Here is an 18,018-nt window from a genome sequence, read left to right on the forward strand (position 1 = left end):
GCTATCATTTGTTAAATCCAGAATACATTAATATACTGTAAGACAGAAATGATAGAAGGTAAAAGAAGGCATTAATATAGCTGGTATGGGACGAGATTTACACACATCTGACATCTTCCCTTACGCCAGGTATTACAGACCAGCCAGGCCCATGAGTGCAGATGCCTGGAACTCAGAAACTTAAATGTGTGTTTGCAATACATTTTTAGAATCCCAGGCATAAACACACCCGGGCTGTCTCCTTTCTTCTCCCCCCACTCCCTGTGCTGCTTGAGTGGCCCATACATGGGAGAGGGAGAGTGGGCCAGTCAGCCAGTCCCCAGATCTGGAGGACCATCGCACTGCTCCGGCTCTAGCTGCTGTCACTGTTGTCATATCCAGGCCTGACGTCACGGAGCTGGGGCGTCCCAGATTCACAGGGGTCCTCTCTCCTGCTACTCTGCTATCCTCCCAGACATCCTACACATTTTGAGCTTCCAGCCAACTCGCCTCAGGCAACAGCCACCGATTGGGAGGAGGGACTGGGGGTGGGTGGGAGACTCCTGCATATTACAGTTGCTGCTACCTTGGCAACCCCAGAGAACAGACATCTGAGCGGAGGCAGTGTATGTGTGGAATGTTTATTTGGTCAGCAATTTAGTCACACTAATGTAAGCACATAGCTACAGTAAGGCTTTATTAGTGTTTGAATGCCATTATAGTCAAATGCTTATATTATGACCTAATGTTTGTCAATTGTTCAGTGTTATGCCATTGCTGTATGTATAAAAATGAAATATGGCCAAAAATGCATATGGTAAATAGTGGCATACAAAATGCGCTTAATAGCTCTGAGTCCATGTTTGCTGTAATCAAATTACTTTTGCTATTAACAGCCAGTTAGAATGAACTGAGCCTCTGTCCTTTTTTTCGTACTAGAAGCACTTACCGCAGCTAAGTGGTTTATGTAGATTTAAAGTGTGAATTATAAATGTATATTCAATCATATCATAAAACTGCACATTAGGTAATTCTACTTTCTTTAGGAGATTAGCAAACAAAACCTAACTTCTTGAACTTTAACAACATAATACTGAACTGGGAACTTCTAGAAATGTGTATATGTGTATTTGTCGGAATTTAAGTTGGTGACTACTCCCGCAAATATTTTGGAGAGTGCTGGTCCGTCAAAAATAGTACCCAAGTTGCTGTTGCAGCAAGGGTAAAATGTCAGGGAACCAACACGATGATACACATCTGTTTTGACAAACTGAAATGTTTTCTTTCTTCCTCCAAATCTTAAATGTGGCTAAATTTAAGACTGACCAAACCAATATGCCTGTTTCTACCTCAGGAACCTGGTGCTATCAAGGTATGTTACCGTCAGCTGTTCATAGTACTGTCATCTTGTGCACAGTGCACTTTCCCCCTCTTCTCTCTCATCCCATGGCATCTTATATGACAGATTGAAGCCATTTTCACTGACAGGATGGAGTGGGGACTCCGAGACACAGACCGAACATGGAGGCTTAGAGAGAACAGTTTGTCAGTCATTAATACAGAGCATCGCAATGTTGTCTTAACCATTGTGAAATATTAAGGCAATTCTTATTTTTATGAAGGGCCCAATCACAGAAGGATATTGTTTACTGCTAGGTTACAGATCATATCTTGTGTATAGACATGCATGTTAATAAATGGAATGGAGGTACTGTAACTATCTACAGTGTACTTGAAGGTAATAAATCCAATTTTATTGGTAGAGTACACATATTTTCCAGATGTTATCACGGGTGTAGCGAAATGCTTATATTCGTAGCTCCAACAGTGCAGTAATATCTAACAATACAAAACAATAGGAAGGAAGGAAGGAAGGAAGGAAGACCATAAGTGTATGGAAGCAATGACACAGGAGGCCCCAGCGGGCAACTCTCTTTCCACATGGTGTGTGTGTGTCTGTGGTTCTCTGTGCAAGTCACCACATCGGGAGAGGCAGAACACCCGCTGGAAACACACTCATTTTATCATCTCACACATTCCGCAACCTGCTGCTCTTCAGGAAACAAATAATGGCTTAGTCATACTGTAGCACCACCGAGAGGAGCCACTCACTGGAAATAGCAGTGATTTGCCAAGGAAAAACATTTGGTACACTGCCTATTTCCCCCTCGTATTTATTTTTTGACTGTACGGGGAGCGGTGCAGACCTGGTGAGGTGGTCTCAATTACCCCGGCCCGCTCTCTCATCAGTAGTGGTTAGGGCTAAAACGGGACAGCTGTTATGAAGCATTATGGCACTGCTGTGTTAATGTCACAACTAATGAGCTCAATTATCCCCACGCACGCCTGCTACGAACCAACGCACCACTCTGGATCACAAAGAGGGGGGATCCACTGTCACACACAACTATTGGCCCTGTGCTTTTAGCTCAACTCATCCTAATGAAGGAGCTCAGCACGATCCCACCGCTGACATTACTAAGCTGTATATTTATGAACAATATCCCTTTTAATTGATGTTAAGCATTGTCTTTTTAGTTTGTACATGTTGTTCAAACGCCTCCAGATTTGGGGATGGGATTGGATTGCTGTTGTTAGGAGCTGAAAGTCATGGAAAATGAAGATCTATCCTCATTAAAAGCTAATTAAAACTGCAATGCATCATTTTGGTTTGTGGTTTTAATTGACAATTAAAATGTATAAGTTAATGTATCCATTAGACAAATTAAACGGCATAGAGATAATTTCCTGTTTGCTCTTCCATTAGAGGGTATTTATTATGCTATCTTCATGGCATTTTCAGCTTCCTGGGATGCCTTTTTTTCCAGATGTTTGTCTATAATTATCCTTAATGGCATTTGTACAATCCTTCAAAATGGCACTCAGCCTTTCTAGTGACACGTGGATCTAGATTCCTATATATAACACAGTAAACAACCAGAAAATAAGCCTTTTATACAAAAAGCTAAAACATTTTAGTGCTAAAACACCTGCGCTATCCTGTACAGCTATGTACTGCTCTTAAAGTTTATTTTTTATTTATTTTACCTTTATTTAACCAGGTAGGCCAGTTGAGAACAAGTTCTCATTTACAACTGCGACCTGGACAAGATAAAGCAAAGCAGTGTGACACAGACAACAACACAGAGTTACACATGGAGTAAACAATAAACAAGCCAATAACACAATAAACAAGTCAATGACACAGTAGAAAAAAAGAAAGTCTAAATACAATGCGGAGTAGCTTTGCTGTGCTGTGTGGAACAGCGTTGAGGCGTGCTGGGCTGCGCCGTGCTGAGCTGTGCTGTTCTGAACCGTTCTGTGCTAGGCCTGTGTATTTATTTCAGTCAGGCATCGTGCTGGGTTGAACCTGCTGGGCTGCGTGCGTGCAGAGCAAGTTGTTGTTGTGAAAGGCCAAGACAAGTTTGCCTGCCAGTGTTGGCCCACAGTCTGCGCACTACCACTTTTTGACCTTGTCAGGGTGTGTGTGTGAACACGTTCTATTTACTGTGTAGGTTTTAGTGGTATATTCTCATCAGCGGTCCATAGTTTGCAACAAAACAAAATGTTTTACATGCAGTATGAGTGTATGATTCTGTGCGTTGGCGTTGTGTCTCCAGGAAGCAGCCAGCCCATGGACCCCTGCTGTGGGCTACTCTGTTACTGGTGGGTGGAATCCCCTCATGGAGCTGCCTCGTGCTGAAAGCAGCTGCCTCACCCCATTTCTCCACTCACCTAGGGAGTGGTGCCAGGGGGGTGGGAGGAGGGGCACACCCAGATCTCCCATCCAGCCTTGCCAAGGTGGGCACAGGGACTGGTGCCAACTCCCAAAGACACACTGGTGTAGACTGCACCAGAATTGGAGGGAGTGAGGGATCAGAGACCGGTCCTTGTGTTCATTTGAAATCCATTCACACACATGGACATGCGTTTATAGTATGTATACGGTACATGTGCCTACAAACATATACAAGCACACATGTACTTTAGAGAGGTGCTTGGCACAGCGGACATGACAGTGTAGGGGCCCTGATGGCCTCTCAGAACTGAGCGCTGAGGGCCAGGGTGAGCATGCAGAGGAGGGATGAGCACCGGAGACTCTCTCCACACACACAGCTCCTGCCTGCCTGCCTACCTGCCTGCCCGCCCAAGTGCAATGTAACTGTATCATTAATCGCAACCCAGCACATCCAGGCAGCTCTGCATGAGTGCGCTTCGGAAGCACACTTCATTTCAGCTAACCTTTTGTAAGCTATGCTTGTCGAGCCTCAAGTTCTCCTTGTGAAGCAGTGGAAGGGGGAGGAGGAAGGTGATAGAGAGGGGGGAGCCGCTCTGCAGTTGGCTAATTATCGGCAACCCACATTGAGGAGTATGAGAAGAGATGTCTTTGCGAAGGCACTTTGATATTGAATACATATCCACAGGCCCACGGATATATTTGCGTTAATGGCATAGTTCTATTTTAGTGTCCAAACTTTCCGAGGGGTGCTGTCAGATCAGTGTCAGCGAGATGAAGGGTAAAAATAGCTGTGAACCACAGAGATTCTCTCCAGGACAGGAGGTTTTTAATGATCAATGGGGAAATGATAATCCAGGGTAATCCACTGAAAGTGAGGGAGAAGCATCGTGTTTGATGTGAGAAATACAGCTAGCTCCCTTTGGCCCAAAGCTGCAGCTTGCCTTGGATGCTATTTACTTGGTGCTAAAGCAGCGCTGTTTTACATTTGAGATTCACTTTGTCTTTTCCACTGTGGACTTACTGCTGTCTGTTTCCATTAATGGCTATAAGTACGTTGCTCCACTTGGACTTGCCAGGCACTTGTGTAGCAAGTTTGTTTATTTTACTATCACACAGCCACAATAGCTTTGGGCGTTTGTTGAAAGTCAACTAGCTCAACAAAGCCGGCTCTGCCTGAAATAAATATCCAGAGATGTCAGGAAAATGTTGAATCAAAACAAATCTGGTATTAATGACAATGTCAGATGTTTTTCAAAAACAATGACATTTTTTTCGCTTTCAGTTGTGAAGACATTACTTGGACTTAGAATGTATCTGTACCAATTCTGAATGTACTGGGTAGAATTATGTATTGTAAAAATGCTCTCTCTGTTTTACAGGGCAGAGTCTGGGCTATGGGTTCGTCAACTACATAGACCCAAAGGATGCAGAGAAAGCCATTAACACATTAAACGGACTCAGACTTCAAACCAAAACTATCAAGGTAAGTCAGATTGGTAAAAACTGTTCTGTACCCTGAATATCAATTCACCCAGCGGCCATGTGATTAGGATCGCACTGCTTCAGTGCCCATGTAGGTTTTAGGAATGTTGGGCAGTGACTGAGGCTTCTGATAAGCTAGAGAGCAGATTCATACTCATTTAAATACATGCAGAGAGAGAGAGAGTGAAATAGTAGCTGAATCAAAGAGCATTAAAAGCCGTGAGGTATAACTGATATGCTAATTCATTTCTAAAATGTCAAAATGTAAAGGTGAAACTAGAAAGATTTTCAGACAGTAGGGAAAAAACATTTATTACATGCTGCCCAAAGTTAAATAGAGGACTCAAATTAATATTACATGTTATTAAAGGTTGGAAGTCAAATAAAGATGAAGGGAAAATGGAGAAAGTATCATTTCATAAGTAGTATAGTTTTATTAGTAGTATACTCAATATCCATTTTATATAGTCGTTTGTCTTTACTTGTTGAGCAGGATTACGATCGCTATCCCCTCATATGGCTCTGTTATGCTGTTCGCTTTAAGCCATACTGTAATCTGCTCTGCTACCATAATCCAAGCCCTTTCAGTAACGTATTCCTAATCAGATCAGATTACCCTGCCGAGCTGAATGGGAAAAGCCCATACACAATCCCCAATCCCTCGACAGCCCTGAACATGACAGGTCAATATTGTAAAGGGAAACAACCACACCAGATCAACACAGCCCAGCCTGTTTTCAATCCAGCACAGTGCTTTGAAGTGGGCTCTTGAGAGGCAAGGGCGTGGGGAGACAGGCAGAGCTCTCTGTGTATGTCTGTGCGTGTCAGTGTGTGACAGTCAGTATGACCCACAGTTACTCTAGCGCAGGTCTCACCCACTGAGTGTAGCTGACAGGCGTTAGGATGAGTCACTGGGTCCATGTCTGTAGATTCCCGCTGCCACTCTCCCTCACTAATGAACTCTGCTGATGGAAAACCAGAGGGCCAAGCTAGCACCCAGGCCCCCAACCCAGGCTACTGTAGCAGTGACGCTCCCCAGTCCTCCCAAGTCCCCACGCATCAGGCTTGTCTTTAGGAAGCAGCCCACTTAGGAATCACCAGCGTGCTATGGCCTGTCCCCTTGGGCTAGAGAGAAGAGCCTACTGCTGTTTCTCATTGACGCTGTCAAAACCCATAGCATATTCAGAGCTACACGCACACTCCTCGCTTCCTCAGCTCTTGCACAGCCTCTTCCTCCCACAGCTTGTGTGTAATAAAACGGGAGCGATCTTCCGTGTCTATCATCCTGGAGCACACAGTCCAAAGAGCAAGTACACCAGTGAGCGATGTCCTCTCCCCCCACACGCTCTGTCCTCTCCTATCTCTCTCTTACAAATACACACACTGCGTTCCACATCGTTCAGCTTCCTCTGTCTGTCCATCTTATCCAGTCAGACGGAGTAGCATCTTCGACTTCACCCTAGCTCTCAGTGATAGCAGCAGATTCCCTCTCTGCATGAGAGGTTTAGGCCAGCCCTTTTGTCTGTCTCTCCCTTTCGATTTAAATTTTGCTATTTTTATTCTTGCCACTGTGCGAAACCCATTATTTAGACTGTGCTACCCACATCAATAAGGCCTTTTCTGAGTAGCACTGAAGAAAATGCCCCTTTTACAACTTCTAATAAGTGTGTTCAAGGTCATTATCTACTTAAAATATCCATGCAGTGCCACAGGCCTTTCTTTCTGCACCAGAGGTTATCTTAAGCAGCCATGAAAATGAAGACAGACTTCCTAATAGCAGCAGACAGCTCTGTCTTGCAGCCCAGTGTGAGGCTCTCTGGTGGGAGAGAAGAGAGAGCTGCTTGTGGTGTCATTGAACTACAGTTCATACATCGATGTGCAGAGAAAACATTCAGAGCCCTCTTTTCAGGAAGACACTTGACATGAAGAGCTTAGTGTCTTTGATATGACTTTCCAGTTTCACACCAAGCCTCAGCTGATGAAACGTGTGTTTTCTATGCAGTACAATACTGTAGTTAATATGTAGGCAATCATGGTAATGTACAGTAAGCCTATGGGAATATCCATCCGTATGTGTGTACACATAATACTCACAGACACATCACTCCCTATTCCATACACACTTTTCCCTTCTAGTACCCCCATAACACTAGTACCCTCAGTGCTCCAACACTGTAGGGTGTAAACAAAAGGGAGCGGCTCGGTTCGCCACAGAGTTTCACACACACAGGCGGTGTCTTTCTGGGGTATGTTTCTGTCTTTTAAAGCGTGTGGTTTCCTCCTCCATGACACCTCAGAGTTTCTCAGCACAATTCTGCTGCTGCTACCCTGTGGAGGTGTGAGAGGAAGGAGCCCGCTGGAGGTGAGAAGAGCAGGGCTACACAGTCTCTCTTCACACACACACACACACACACACACACACACACACACACACACACACACACACACACACACACACACACACACACACACACACACACACACACACACACACACACACACACACACACACACACACACACACACACACACACACGTTACAGCCATTGGAGGTGTTGATGGATAAGACATATGGGGCAGGCTGACAGGGAGAGAAGGAGAGAAAGTGATAGAACCAAAGGGGAAAGAAGGAAAGTTTGTTTGAAAGAGAAGAAGGGCCACAGGGGAAGCTAACTGCCAATGCTTTTGCCTTCAGAGTTCAACAGGATAATTTGTGATATGCCAATATGTTTTTATTTGTACAAGTACATTTTTTAACCAGGCAAGTCAGTTAAGAACAAATTCTTATTTACAATTTTTTTATTTAACCTTTTTTTAACCAGGTAGGCTAGTTGAGAACAAGTTCTCATTTGCAACTGCGATCTGGCCAAGATAAAGCAAAGCAGTTCGACACATACAACAACACAGAGTTACACATGGAATAAACAAACATACAGTCAATAATACAGTAGAAAAATCTATATACAGCATGTGCAAATGAGGTAGGATAAGGGAGGTAAGGCAATAAATAGGCCATGGTGGCGAAGTAATTACAATATAGCAATTAAACACTGGAATGGTAGATATGCAGAAGATGAATGTGCAAGTAGAGATACTGGGGTGCAAAGGAGCAAGATAAATAAATAAATACAGTATGGGGATGAGGTAGTTGGATGGGCTAATTACAGATGGGCTATGTACAGGTGCAGTGATCTGTGAGCTGCTCTGACAGCTGGTGCTTAAAGCTAGTGAGGGAGATATGAATCTCCAGCTTCAGTGATTTTTGCAGTTCGTTCCAGTCATTGGCAGCAGAGAACTGTCTTTTGGGGTGACCAGTGAGATATACGGGTGGGTGCTGCTATGGTGACCAGTGAGCTGAGATAAGGCGGGGCTTTACCTAGCAGAGACTTGGTGACAAAACGGATGGCATTGTGATAGACTGCATCCAATTTGTTGAGTAGAGTGTTATTTTGTAAATGACATCGCCGAAGTCGAAGATCGGTAGGATGGTCAGTTTTACAAGGGTATGTTTGGCAGCATGAGTGAAGGATGCTTTGTTGCGAAATAGGAAGCCGATTCTAGATTTAATTTTGGATTGGAGATGCTTAATGTGAGTCTGGAAGGAGAGTTTACAGTCTAACCAGACACCTAGGTATTTGTAGTTGTCCACATATTCTAAGTCAGAGCCGTCCAGAGTAGTGATGCTGGACGGGCGGGCAGGTGCGGGCAGCGATCGGTTGAAGAGCATGCATTTAGTTTTACTTGCATTTAAGAGCAGTTGTAGGCCACAGAAGGAGTGTTGTATGGCATTGAAGCTCGTCTGGAGGTTAGTTAACACAGTGTCCAAAGACGAGCCAGAGGTATACAGAATGGTGTCGTCTGCGTAGAGGTGGATCAGAGAATCACCAGCAGCAAGAGCGACATCATTGATGTATACAGAGAAGAGAGTCGGCCCGAGAATTGAACCCTGTGGCACCCCCATAGAGACTGCCAGAGGTCCGGACAACAGGCCCTCCGATTTGACACACTGAACTCTATCAGAGAAGTAGTTGGTGAACCAGGCGAGACAATCATTTGAGAAACCAAGGCTGTTGAGTCTGCCGATGAGAATGTGGTGATTGACAGAGTCGAAAGCCTTGGCCAGGTCTATGAATACGGCTGCACAGTAATGTCTCTTATCGATGGCGGTTATGATATCGTTTAGGACCTTGAGCGTGGCTGAGGTGCCCCCATGACCTGCTCTGAAACCAGATTGCATAGCGGAGAAGGTACGGTGGGATTCGAAATGGTCTGTAATCTGTTTGTTAACTTGGCTTTCGAAGACCTTAGAAAGGCAGGGTAGGATGGATATAGGTCTGTAGCAGTTTGGGTCTAGAGTGTCTCCCCCTTTGAAGAGGGGGATGACCGCGGCAGCTTTCCAATCTATGGGAATCTCAGACGATACGAAAGACAGGTTGAACAGGCTAGTAATAGGGGTTGCAACAATTTCGGCAGATCATTTTAGAAAGAGAGGGTCCAGATTGTGCAGCACTTTCAGAACATCAGCTATCTGGATTTGGGTGAAGGAGAAATGGGGGAGGCTTGGGCGAGTTGCTGGGGGGGGTGGAGGGCTGTTGATCAGGGTAGGGGTAGCCAGGTGGAAAGCATGGCCACCCATAGAAAATTATGGCCTACCCCGGCCAACGCTGGGCCAATTGTATGCTGCCCTACGGTACTCCCAATCACTCCCTATGGAACTCCATATCAAACCCACCTGGAATCGAACCATGGTCTGTAGTGACGCCTCTAGCACTGAGATGCAGTGCCTTAGACCGCTGAGCCACTCGGGAGCCAGTGTTTAATGGCTTATGTCTTTGAATGAATACCCTGGATGGAAAAGGATCTGCAGTCAGCAATGGTAACAGGATTAAACTCACATTTTGAAATAGTAAAACCAGGTCGCAATCTAGAAATTAGAACAGCATTCAACAAAGGACAGGAACTGTTTCAGGAGAGAGCGAACATGGCACGACTGCATCATCAAGGTCTAATTTGCCAGTTATAGATCACGAAGAACACCCTGTCAATGACAAACAGAACAGCCTTCAGATAGTAGCTTCCAATATAGTGTAATACTACAGTTTATATGACATTTTAAAATAAGAGTTAAGGAAATGGTAGCATCTAAATTAGACTGAGGGAGGTGAGTGTGTGCTCTGACAGAATGAGAGCTGTGACCCAGGCTAACAGGAGAGATGACAGCCAAGCATCGACAGTCTGTGTGAGAGTGGGAGTGTGAGGGACTCCGAGTGTGTGAGAGAGAGGCGCTGTCCAAGGTGCTGGTGAGTGTGGCACACTGAAGAGAGGGTGTTACAGAACTGTGGAGGGGTCTGTGAGAGAAGGCACCCACCTCATTCAGGTTGCATAGTTATAGTCAGTACAATCCATCCCCATACAACCCCCCTCACCAAAATAGGATTTCCAAACTACCTCTTTTCGTCTATTTCTCTCTCTCCCACCCTCATCCACAGGCTGTACATACACCTTCTCTCCCATCTACTGTATGTGTGAGTGCATTTGTTTTTATGTAAGAATTAACAAGAGCAATATATATTTGTCCAATACTTCCATATTAATGATGAGGGTTGATGAGGGTTCGATGGGGATCAGGGTTCGATTGGGATGAGGGTTCGATGGGGATGAGGGTTCATGTGTGAGCCTTTTGCTACAGTACACAAATATGAATGTTATACAACAAATGAAAGGGAAGATAAATTGGTGCCTATCTAACTTCCTCACAACTCTTCTGCATGGGGTCTGCAAGGCTAATGTGTAAATGGCTTTTAGATGGAATCTGCTGTAACGCAAGTTATGTGCTAATTAAAACAAGCTCAGTAAGGTGAAGCTCTGTGATTCAGGTCATTAAAAACAACTTGCACCGACATCTCTGCCAATGCCCTGGAAAAAATACAAACCAATGCTCTAAGCTCAAAATGTTCTCATTGATGCTACAGTAATTTTTATCTCTTACCTATCTCCTAAGGTGTCATATGCACGTCCCAGCTCAGCCTCCATCCGAGACGCTAACCTGTATGTGAGTGGTCTGCCAAAGACCATGACCCAGAAGGACCTGGAGCAGCTCTTCTCCCAGTACGGACGCATCATCACCTCCCGCATCCTGGTGGACCAGGTCACAGGTATCCATGGGGAGCCTTTTCATATATATACTTACAAACTTACACACACACACACACACACACACACACACACACACACACACACACACACACACACACACACACACTGTAATCAGCCCAGCACACATGCATTTGCCTAAACATGATAACACACACAAATATGCACACAAACATATATACATAAACGTATGTTCATCTGAGTCATATACACCCTACTCACAACCCGAGCACAGGCACACAAAGAGATTAAACCATGATGCCAAAACATGCAGCATGACTTCCATTGCACAGCTCTTAGATCCATTTCAGAGGTTTTGTCTGCCTGCGGCAGGCTCCAGTGTTATGTGTACTGATGAAGCAGAATGAGTACAACACATTGTAAGCCACACTCATTTGCCTAAGCAGAATAAATCAGCCCTGACACTGGGGCCCTCCACACAACAGAACAGGATCAAATTTAGAGCAGGTCTGTTTATTTGCAGCTATGCTTCCACAAGACCTGTTCCACACAGCCCTCGGGATCACAAACAACAGCACAAAAAGTAAAGGCAGTGGAAAACACATCTGTTCATATAACAACAGTACTAGCCAGCTAGATATTCCCATTAACCTTGTCTCATACCACTGTCATAAATAAATCAACCTCTGAATAGCCTAAATGGAATGGAATGTCTGACGCATTCTGTGGAGCAGTATTTAAAAAAAGAAAATGTCTAAATAATTCATGGTATTACCACGCTTGCACACAGTTTGTCTTAAGAGACGGAACAGTTTCCCAAGCATGTTCTCCACAAGCCCAATGCTCATCCTGCTGGTGTGCCAACAGTCTCTTCTTCTCCATTGTATCCCAACCACACTGTTGAAGGGAACAGTAGGCAGGATCATAACCTTACATGTCTCACAGTGCCAGAACCACTCCACAGAGAGAGAGACAGGCAAATCTTCTGCCTCAGATGCACGCACACACGTTCTCTTTCTCCTTCTCTCTCTTTCTCCCTCTCACTCACACGCACACAGTGCCTGGCCCACCAGCACATACAGGCCCTACCCAGCCCAGAGAGGCCTCCCCTGAGGCAGGGGGATCTGCTGAAGGAATTTCTAATTAAATTTTAGTTGCTGGTGATTAAGAAACAAGGAGGGTTTTAGAGGAGCCCGAGAGCTCAGAGCTGGCACATCACACATACTGCCATAAAGAGAAATGGACCGTAAATTAAAACTCTCTTGCGACTCACACAAGTGTAACTGTGGGGTGAGAGAGGGGAAGAGGGAGAGAGAGATTAGTTTAAAAGCTTTGCCTTTGTCCTTTACTTTTTAGTGGTTAACCATTCATATGTATAGGACAGTTTAATCATGCATTGATTTCAACATCATTACACACACACACACACACACACACACACACACACACACACACCACACACACACACACACACACACACACACACACACACACACACACGCCAATATCATCAACATAATTTGATATTCCAAATCAGAATTCCCCTCCATCTGTTCAGTTTCAGACATTACTGTGGCTCAGAGTGAGCACACAAGCTCCAAAGGCCAATCTAGGAATCAGTTTGGTTTGGACAAATGTGCTCAAACCCACTAATTAGGAGATTTAGTTCATTTTCACAGACCATCAACGTGATGCATATTGCAGCCAGTCTCCTGCTCAGTATCGTCAGAAAGAACTTTGAGTCACAGTTTGCATAGTTCACAGAGTCAGAGAAGACAATGTTCTGTTACAAATAGTCCAAGGATGGTGGACTGAACTCACATTGACTTGACAATGAGTTGGGACTGGGGAATTATGTTATTACAAAGCCTAAACCCACATTTCTTGCCACTGTCCTGATCATGAAGATTCTGCTGTCCATCAAGAAATAACCCCAATGACCTTTTTAACCAATCAGAACATCACGCGGTAGGCCAGTCGCTCATCCACGCTGATGCAGGCCTGGCAGTCATTGCGTAACACATCAATCATGTAACCAGAGTGTTTTGTCAATATTAGTATCTTTCTCTCCTCTCTTTCTATTGATCTCTGCAGAATGGATATGTGTATTTCCCCTCTATCGGGTAACAAATATCCAGAGAAGCATTTTTATATCGCATCACTCTCTCTAACCTTTGGGGAAAGTTGTCGGATCATGATGTTCAATGCGAACAGAAACTCAATGTGAAGGAAATATAATACGGAGAGGCTTTGATCAGTAGTTAAATATTCTGAACATCTCTGCAGGGCCCAGGCACACAGCAGTCAGTCAATACACATCTCCTCAATAAGGACAATACAATTGATCCGGAGAGCTTTCTTTTCTAAGTTACGCCTAGTCTCACAGACCACAGTATACTAATATTCACAATAATGAGCATGCAAAACATTCATACACACTACATATATTAAAACCCTGATCACATTTCTACTTAATCAATCAGTATGTGGCTTCCTCTCCATAGACACATCTACACTTTTACAGTGGATGTTGATGATGAATGTTGTAATACATTCTGGCTCATGTAAAATCCCCACCATGTGTGGATGAAGATCAAGGCAACGTACTGTATGAGCAAACCTGATTTATTTACAGATAAAAGACCTTGTACAACTCATCTCTTTCCTGGTGTCTCTATAACCCACCAGAACCCATAACATGGAGTGTATTGCATAGTTACCTTGGCCTGCGGTCACACATAGAAGCAGACAGATGGCTTTAACTCTGCTTTTACTGAACGGAGCAGAGAGCACCTAAGCTCTTCAAAGGCTTCTTTCCCACTGCCTTTTCAAAGACCATCTGTATCTATCCCCACAAACTAAGTTACATAAAACATGAACAGGTCTTTCTCTCCATCTTTCTCTCTCTCTGATTAGGAGGCAGGGAGAGGTTTTTTTCCTAATGTGTTTAATGTGTAAGTTTAACAAACATTCCATACAGTTGGTACAGCCACTTAAAAGAGCGGAATGACAAACGGTAGCAAAGCGCTTAGATTTGGAGCAGAGAGAAAAGGCTTTCATCAGCCGCCTGGCCAGATGATCAGATCTCTCCAGATTTCCCAGAGGAATGTTTGCCGGGCGAAGTGTTAGGGAGCACCGTGGTAGTGTCCTGGTGCAGTGGGCGCGCAGAAAGCTTTGTCAGGGCACTGGCAGCTCCTTGCCACTGTCTTCCTTGGTTGTGGTTATTAATAAACCAGCCATTCTCTGTGTTCATGTGTGCTGGGAAGAGATAAGTACAGGTAGAGTTACATAAGCCATGGCTGATTACTGTGAATGAAACTGCCTGTAGCCTGTAGTACATTGTGGCCTAATGCTGTCTGGCCTGTGATAAGTGCTGGAACCGGCTGAAGCTGCCTGCCTGCCACCGTCTGCTTCCCAGCTTTCCTCAGCCTGCCTGTTTGCTTTGCTTTGCTTTGTTTTGATATGCAAAAAAAAAAACATCTGGAAGCTCATTATGTAAATGTGGAAAAAGCTAGTGGGGGGAAAAACATTACTCTACAGTATCAACACTGACAGTAATTCAGTATTATTTTTTTTACTATTAAGTAGATCACTTCTGGGATTGTTTTGTTAGATTTCTGCCTTGCTTGAGGGAACCCCTGATGAAAGCCAAAACTTATACCCTACATTAGATTGTATTCTGAAGCGACTGCTGTCAACTGTCTGACACACAGACCTGTTTGTATGGAGTCTCTCTGCCAGGATATCACAGTCACTGGTTCAAAGGTCATGATCGCCTGACCTGTTGTGGTGTAATTGCATTAGGCCCTGCTGACCTTACAGTGCAGTAGTAGTGTTTCTCCTCATGCCCAGAAGGTCTATACGGCAGTGAAAGGAGAAATGAGAGGAGTTACTGTTAGTGGGGTCAAAGACCCTCACACCTCACTCCACAGCGCTACCATATAGGCACAGAGACCCTCACACCTCTCTAAAAACACAGGGACAGACCTAGTTCCCCAGAGACCACTGCACTAGCCCTCCACTCTTTACACCCATTCCTTAATGACACCACTTCAAGTCAACACTTCATTGAAGTGGCTGGGGTGTTTTTCTCAGATCCCACCCTGAATGTGGGTTTGCAGCCTTCAGCTGTATGCTAAGCACTGCTGTAGTGTAGATCTCTTCAAACAGCTGCAGCCTGGTGCAGTTCAAGACCAAGGGGCATACATAGATTACTGGTGCTTGTCTGCTCTCTTCACCAGAGGTCTGGTCATATCCCAACAGGAGATGAGTCCACAGGGTGTAAACATGTATTTCATTGCTCTAGAAACTCAAAAATACTGTAGTCTTTAAGTCTTATAATGTCCTGACTCTTCCACAAGGGGCATTCTTGACATGAGTAGCTAGTGGGTTTATGGAGAAAAAAAATAAACAACTATGCATGAAGTGATGTTGGGAAACAAAGCACAACTATGATTGTATTGGATTGATAAATGTTCATTAAATTATTAAAGTGAAAGTGACAAACCAGGGTTCAATACTGCGACCAAAACAGTTGCATTTGCGACCGTTTGACTTAGCAGTGTGACACATTTTTTATTGGTGGCAAGGGTGCCGGTGATTTATTTAGTATTTTTTTTATCTAGTCCTGTTCATTTTTGTTTTTATCATGTTTTATTCATACAATTGACCAAAAATAAACCATATTTCTAAAGAGGCAACAACTGCACGGGAAAACTGTCTTTGTGTGTCAGGGCTCGACATACAGGGGAGGTTTCGGAAACCCTCTGAGCCAGGCAATCATCCCCGTCAGTGGCCCGCTTGGGCCAGTGAATTTTTTTTTTTTTTAAATGGATTACCAAAACTGTTCGTTGTCTCGATTATTTATCATACGCGCGGCTGCACACATATATAGCAGCTCATAAACAGCTGGTTGTTGTGTAGAGCAACTCACCGAAGACCAACAGCGGTAGTAAATATGTTCCAAATTGTATTTACCAGTAAATGCTAAGGCAAGAATGGGTACGCAAACCAGATATTTAAAAGTTCAAAGTCTTGGTTGAATATTTGCGATGTGCAGTTCAGTCATTATAGCCTACCTTGAAAATCAGACCTTTCCTCTAAGGCTCTCTGGTCCTTGAAAAGTCATTGAAGTTAAAGGTAGCGATTTAGAAGTTCTACTGCTCTAATATAATTATTCTGTGATTTCATTTCTGATCAGTTTTTGAGAGATGCAGTCGCTTTCGTTTGTTTCAATTGAAGGGTGTTGCGCTTCTTGCAGTTAAACCATGTGCGGTTATTATAAGCAAGATAGCCTCATCGCGAACCATTAGAAGAAATCAGCTAAAGCGCGGTCGGAACCTGGTGTTACATCAGTGACGCCTCGCAACACGTCAAACCAATCAAATGCCTTGCTTGGGCAGAGCTCCAAAGGTGCTCACCAGATTAGTACCGAGGAGCAACAGTGCGTGAAGACTAAACATGTCAACAAAACCAGAATGTTTACAGCACGCTGGTTTTCACAGCATTTCTGTCATTTCAAGATGAGCTAAAGCTGCAGCAAGAGGGGAGAAATGGTCTACAACGCTGACCATATCAATATGTTTTTATTTAGACGTTTCTGAAGTGATATTTGGCTGTAAAGGCTAGCATTAGGGACAATAAGTAGCTAGCCACATTGAAGTTCGTTTTGAGAAAAGTCAGCTAACCATGTAAGCTACCTAAGTATAACTAACTAGCTAGTTACTAGCTAGTTCAATTTCTCTCATGTTTATAAAGCCAACAAAATGTTAATAAAAACAGCATATTATTGACCTAAAAGGTTAGCTGTGTTAGCCCAGTCGCTAGTTTATCCAGGGTCAGTGATACATACAGTAGAGAAACCATATTTTAGAGTGTAAAAATAATGTCAATGCATAATGCCATTGGGTGGTAATGCATACTTCTTCATTTTTCATTATACATTGAGTTTTTTCTATAGGCTATTACAACAATTAAATATAACATTTAAGTCCTTGAATTATAATTTCCAAGGTCTGTATGAACCCTGTAGGAGGAAAGAGGGATACCTAGTCAATTGTACAACTGAATGCATTCAACTGAAATGTCTCTTCAGCATTTAAAAACTTCTTCGGGATCGGTGTCCCGTCCATGGGACGGTTGAGCTAACGTAGGCTAATTTGATTAGCATGAGGTTGTAAGTAACAAGAACATTTCCCAGGACATAGATATATCGGATATTGGCAGAAAGCTTAAATTATTGTTAATCTAACTGCACTGTCCAATTTACAGTAGTTTTTACAGTGAAATAATACCATGCTATTGTTTGAGGAGAGTGCACAATTTTGAACATGAAAAGTTATTAATAAACAAATTAGGTACATTTGGGCAGTCTTGATCCACATTTTTTAACAAAAACATTTCATAGATGATGGTACAAAAAAAATACAAAAGAACAGTTGTTTTTTTCTTTGTATTATCTTTTACCAGATCTATTGTGTTATATTTTCCTACATTCCTTTCAACTTTCCACAAACTTCAAAAGTGTTTCCTTTCAAATGGTACCAATAATATGTATATCCTTACTTCAGGGCCTGAGCTACAAGCAGTTAGATTTGGGTATGTCATTTTAGGCGAAAATTTAAAAAAGGGGGCAGATCCTTAAACCCAACCCCTCTGAATCAGAGAGGAGCTGCCATAATCAACATCCACATCTTCAGTGCCCA

General features: G+C 43.6%; 1 protein-coding gene across 10 annotated transcripts in view; it reads left to right on the plus strand.

The window, feature by feature from the left end:
- Window positions 1–18,018, plus strand: part of elavl4 (ELAV like neuron-specific RNA binding protein 4) — a 72,238-nt gene that overhangs the window by 42,670 nt on the left and 11,550 nt on the right. For 8 of the 10 annotated variants that reach the window (XM_082956856.1, XM_082956860.1, XM_082956857.1 and 5 more), the window contains 2 exons: window positions 5,098–5,201; window positions 11,202–11,354. In XM_082956856.1, coding sequence (XP_082812982.1) covers window positions 5,098–5,201; window positions 11,202–11,354 — 257 coding nt within the window. Of the gene's footprint in view, window positions 1–5,097; window positions 5,202–11,201; window positions 11,356–18,018 lie in introns of all 10 variants that reach the window. The other 2 variants (XM_014216624.3, XM_014216622.3) reach the window with 1 other exon arrangement.

Source organism: Salmo salar, chromosome 10 (genome assembly GCF_965601325.2).
Source record: "Salmo salar chromosome 10, fSalSal1, whole genome shotgun sequence".
NCBI classification, from domain to species: Eukaryota; Metazoa; Chordata; class Actinopteri; order Salmoniformes; family Salmonidae; genus Salmo; species Salmo salar.